This window comes from Bubalus bubalis, chromosome 16 (assembly GCF_019923935.1).
Source record: "Bubalus bubalis isolate 160015118507 breed Murrah chromosome 16, NDDB_SH_1, whole genome shotgun sequence".
NCBI lineage: Eukaryota > Metazoa > Chordata > Mammalia > Artiodactyla > Bovidae > Bubalus > Bubalus bubalis.
Window position 1 is genome coordinate 40533794 of NC_059172.1, and position 5566 is coordinate 40539359.

General features: G+C 37.4%; 1 protein-coding gene across 1 annotated transcript; it reads left to right on the forward strand.

Annotated features, from left to right (window-relative positions):
* Nucleotides 1-4040: 4040 nt before the first annotated feature.
* LOC102408272 (olfactory receptor 502-like) lies at nucleotides 4041-5003 on the forward strand. Its single transcript, XM_006052829.3, has one exon. It carries the CDS (start codon nucleotides 4041-4043, stop codon nucleotides 5001-5003), a length of 963 nt encoding a protein of 320 aa, XP_006052891.1.
* Nucleotides 5004-5566: the final 563 nt, after the last annotated feature.

Below are 5566 nucleotides of genomic sequence, written 5' to 3' on the forward strand. Positions count from 1 at the left end.
GCCTTGATACACTCCTTTCCCAGTTTGGAAACAGTCCATTATTCCATGTCTGGTTCTAACTGTTGCTTCTTGACCTGCATACAGGTTTTGCAAGAGGAAGGTAAGATGGTCTGGTATTCCCACATCTTTAAGAATTTTTCACAGTTTGTTGTGATCCACACAGTCAAAGGCTTTGGTGTAGTCAGTGAAGCAGAAGGAGATGCTTTTTTGGACTTCTCTTGCTTTTTCTATGATGCAACAGATGTTGGTAATTTGATCTCTGATAGCTCTGCCTTTTCTAAATCCAGCTTGAACATCTGGAAGTTCTCAGTTTATGTACTGTTGAATCCTCAGTTGGAGAATTTTGAGCATTACTTTGCTAGCATGTGAGATGAGTGCTATTGTGCTGTAGTTTGAACATTCTTTGGCATTGCCCTTCTTTGCAATTGGAGTGAAATCTGACCTTTTCCAGTCTTGTGGCCATTGCTGAGTTTTCCAAATTTGCTGGCATATTGAGTGCAGCACTTTAACAGCACCATCTTTAGGATTTGAAATAGCTCAGCTGGAATTCCATCATCACCACTAGCTTTGTTCATAGCGATGCTTCCCAAGGCCCACTTGACTATTTTAAATTCAACTTTATATCAAATTCCACCACATATTCCCCCAAAGTAGTTAATAGCATATCTTATAGATGCACAAAATACTTATCAAAAACACATATTGAGGGCTTCCCTGGTGACTCAGTCCTGAAGAATCTGCCTGTCAATGCAGGAGACACAGTTTTGATCCCTGATCCTGAAAGGGATCCATGCAGCAGAACTACTAAGCCCATGTACCACAACTATTGAGCCTGTGCTCTAGAGCTGGGAGCCGCAACTTCTGAGCCCACATTTCTGCAACCACTGAAGCCTGCCCACCCTAGAGCCCATGCTCCGCAACAAGAGAAGCCACTGCAAAGATGCCTGTACACAACTAGAGAGTAGCTCCCACTAGCCACAACTAGAGAAAAGCTTGCAACAGTGAGGCCCACCCAGCACAGCCAATAAATAAATAAATAAACTTTTGGAGGGAAAAAGCACATATTGAATGGATAAATCTAAGTTGTTTTTTTTTAAACCTCAAGTTTAGTATCAAATATTTCTTAATCAGAAATGTCAAAGAAAACTTGAAACCAATATTATCTCTAGGAAAAGTTGTTATACTTTCTGATAGAAGGCTATAGAAAAGTATATAATCACCTAAATAGAAGTAAAAGGATAAATTAACCCCTTGAGAATTGACAACACTTAAAAGATTAGTTGTCTTTGCGTGTGAATTGAGATGTTCGATATCCGCTATAGAACATAATGATGTTCCACATGCTTTTAAATTCACATTTGAATCTCCAGAATCTCCAGAGATTTATCCCCAAAGGCAAGCAAAAATTGAAGATAGCTTTATAACCACAGCTATGATTTGTTGCAAATGAATGAGCTCTTATTCTAAGAGGTAAGATTTTGGCTTTTGTTAATGAATCAGATATATTTATTTTCATTTATCATTTGAGAACATTCTGCTTGCATGCTAAGTCACTATAGTCATGTCTGACTCTTTGTGACCCTGTGGACTGTAGCCAACCAGGCTTCTGTGTCCATGGGATTCTCCAGACAACAATATTGGAGTGGGTTACCATTTTCTTCTCCATGAGAATATTCTACTCCTTGGTTATTAATATTAATATACTCATAAGTTTGGTTGGGGAACAGGGCAGATATAATCAAGCAATTATTAATAGCAAGCAACTTTGGCTGAGTTGCTGTTTCCACCATCAATTTTATGTGAATTAACAGGCATAGTCCACACCAAGGACCCCTTGTTTATCAATCCATAAGATGGAAAGTGATATGGGCTTTCAACATTCACCAAATTCAGCACTCCAACATAATGCTTATATATTTATTACCAGAGATGCTTGACATTTATTGATGTTTAAAGACTTGAATTTAAGTTTTAAATTTGGAAAGATATTGTGAACATCTCTGATGCTTTAGCCTCAAGATTATCACATCATGGGTAAGATGAAGGATCTTTCATTCAAGATATAAGTCCAAAAATTTGGACATGAGGATCATTATCTGGGTGATAATTCTCAAGTTTTCAAACACACTTTATTTATCTTCATATTATGTTGAAAATATTTCATTCTACAAAAGTCCAAATGCTGTTATAGTAGGAAGTGATTTGATCTGTTTGAATAAATTATGTGCTAAATATCAATCATGATTTTTGCATAGTGATTACATTGATATTTCAAGCTAGTTGTTAAAACAATATTATTTTTAATTTAAAAATACCCAACAAATTTACAGTAGTAACTTTATTCATATTTGAAATTTGTTTCTGTTACAGTGTCAAGAACACTTCTATTTCTCCTTTCAAAAAAATTTAACTGATAGATATCATGAAATATATAACTAACTAGGTATCTCTTTTCCAAATAACTAACAGAAGGCTTAAAGGATAATCTGTTGTCCACTCATTGTCAGGTGTATTAGACTTTATGATCCGTAATTATTTACTGCATAGTTACTAAATGAATCACTGCAGATGGTGATTGCAGCCAGGAAATTAAAAGACTCTTGTTCCTTGAAAGAAAAGCTATGACAAACCTAGACAGCATATTAAAAAGCAAAGACATCACTTTGCCAACAAAGGTCTGTATAGTCAGAGGTATGGTTTTTCCAACATTCATGTACAGATGTGAAGCTGGACCATAAAGAAGACTGAGTGCCAAAAAAGTGATGCCTTTGAATTATGGTGCTGGAGAACTTTTGAGAGTCTCTTGGACAACAAGGAGATCAAACCAGTCAATCCTAAAAAACATCAACTCTGAATATTCATTAGAAGGACTGATACTGAAGCTGAAACTCCAATATCTTGGCCACCTGATGTGAAGAGCTGACTCACTGTAAATGTTCCTGATGCTGGGAAAGTTTGAGGGCAGGAGGAGATGGGGGCAACAGAGGATGAGATAGTTGGATAGCATTACCGACTCATTGAACAGGAGTTTGAGCAAACTCCAGGAGATAGTGAAGGACAGGGAAGCCTGGCATGCTGCAATCCATGGGGTCACAAAGAGTTGGACATGACTTAGTGACTAAGCAACAACAACTAAAGGAATGGGTAGTCAGGCATTCCTGGGCTTCATATTCTGACTTTACCTATTAAACAACATAGTGCAACTTATAGAGCCTTCTCAGACTCCATTTACTCATAAATAATGAAAGTCATTAATAATACTTCATGAAAACATAGACTATATATTGGGCTTCCCAGGTGGCTCAGAATCCATCTGCAGGAGATACAAGAGACACAAGTTCGATTCCTAGGTCGGGAAGATCCTCTGGAGAAGGAAATGGCTACCCACTCCAGTATTCTTGCCCTGGAAATCCCATGGACAGAGGAGCCTGGCAGGCTATGGTCCACGGGGCCTCAAAGAGTCGAACATTAAGTAGTAACTAAACAACAAACAATAACAGACTATATCACACAGTAAATATGTATATACACTAATTACACTATAAATATAGACTAAAATATAAGCATAGGCTATATATGATAAATGATAAACATATAAATATAAAAATTTAACCCTATCTTGCACTTTAGTAAGCATGTAATAATTGTTAGCTATTAAATTACTCATCTTTAGTATAAAACCCTACACATTTTTTTCCTATTTTATGTCTTACTCACTGATCCTTTTTGCTATTTTTATCTATCATATATTATTTGTTCTTTGACTCAAAGTTTACTTTAAGCACATTTTTGGAAAAAATATAATACAAAAGGTAAAAGCCATTATTTCAAGAAGTTTTTGGGAACTTAAGCTGAAAACAATTTTAAAAATAAAGTAGTCTCATGATTACATGTAAATATGCTTTGATTGTTGAATATCTTTATCTGTAATCAATTTCTATATATGTATTATATTAATAGAAAATGAAATAATCAAATTTATAGCTTCTTTGATGTATTGTTTCATCACAGGTTCATTTGGGTAGCAGATACATCACCTGATGTATTCCCTGATACATGGGAACCACACTGCAGAGACAGAGTTCATTTTATTGGGTTTAACAAATGATCCAGTCCTTCGAGTCATCCTCTTCATGATCATCCTCTGTATCTACCTGGTGACCATATGTGGGAATCTCAGCATAAATCTTCTTATCAGAATCTCGTCTCAGCTCCATCATCCTATGTATTTTTTCCTGAGCCACTTAGCCATTGTTGACATGGGCTATTCATCTTCTGTTACACCCAATATGCTTGTAAACTTCCTAGTGGAAAGAAATACCATCTCCTATCCTGGATGTGCCATCCAGCTCGGTTCAGGTGTTTTCTTTGGGTCAACTGAGAGCTTCCTTCTGGCCGCCATGGCATATGATCGCTTCATAGCAGTCTGCAGCCCACTGCTTTATTCCACCAAAATGTCCACACAAGTCCGTATTCAGTTACTCATAATGTCTTACACTGGTGGTTTTCTCAATGCTTGCTCTTTTACTATTTGCTTCTATTCTTTACACTTCTGTGGACCAAATCGAGTCAATCATTTTTTCTGCGATTTTGCTCCTTTGGTGGAACTCTCCTGTTCTGACATCAGTATTCCTGCAGCTGTCCCCTCATTTACCTCTGGCTCCATCATTGTGGTCACAGCAGTTGTTATAGCTGTATCCTACAGCTACATCCTCATCACCATCCTGAGGATGCGTTCCACCGAGGGGCGCCACAAGGCCTTCTCCACCTGCACGTCCCACCTCATAGCAGTCACTCTGTTCTATGGGACCATCACGTTCATTTACGTGATGCCCAAGTCCAGCTACTCAACTGACCAGAACAAGGTGGTGTCTGTGTTCTACATGGTGGTGATCCCCATGTTGAACCCCCTCATCTACAGCCTCAGGAACAATGAGATTAAGGGGGCTCTGAAGAGAGCTTGGCAGAAAAACACGTTTGTAGTGAAGCCTGTTATTTCATAGGATTTGATATGATAATATGCCATGAAGATAATAAAAAGAGGAAATTGAGTCTCTGTGGTTTAAATATATCTATTCCATGTCTCTAGCCAGGGAGCAGTTTTTTAGTAAAGGTAGGGAATAAATTTTCAGATATCTAATTTTAAGTCGGAGACCTATAGTTAGTTACCTGTAGTGAAATAAAATCAAATTTTAATTACAAAAAACACATCAGTCACATGAAAAAACACTTCATCTTCTGAAAATAGTTTTAAAATGTTATTCATATAATTTTTCCAAAATTGTACCTCCAGACCTTTAAGCCTGTGTCCATTTTCAACTGCAGTTTATTCTGTAATGAGTGAGATCATTATACTTTTGCCTGTGTATGTTCTGAGAGGAAATGACAAAGCGGAGTCAGAAAGCTTTTGGAGATGTTCTTGTGGGAAGCTTATATGATAAGGATGGACTTCATGGATCCAGAAATTCTGGCCTATGTTCCTAGTCTCTGGCTCCAGTCACCATATAGAGGGTCCCCAAGGAAGAACATGAGAAGTCTCTGGCTGACTTGTGAATTCAGTCAGGTT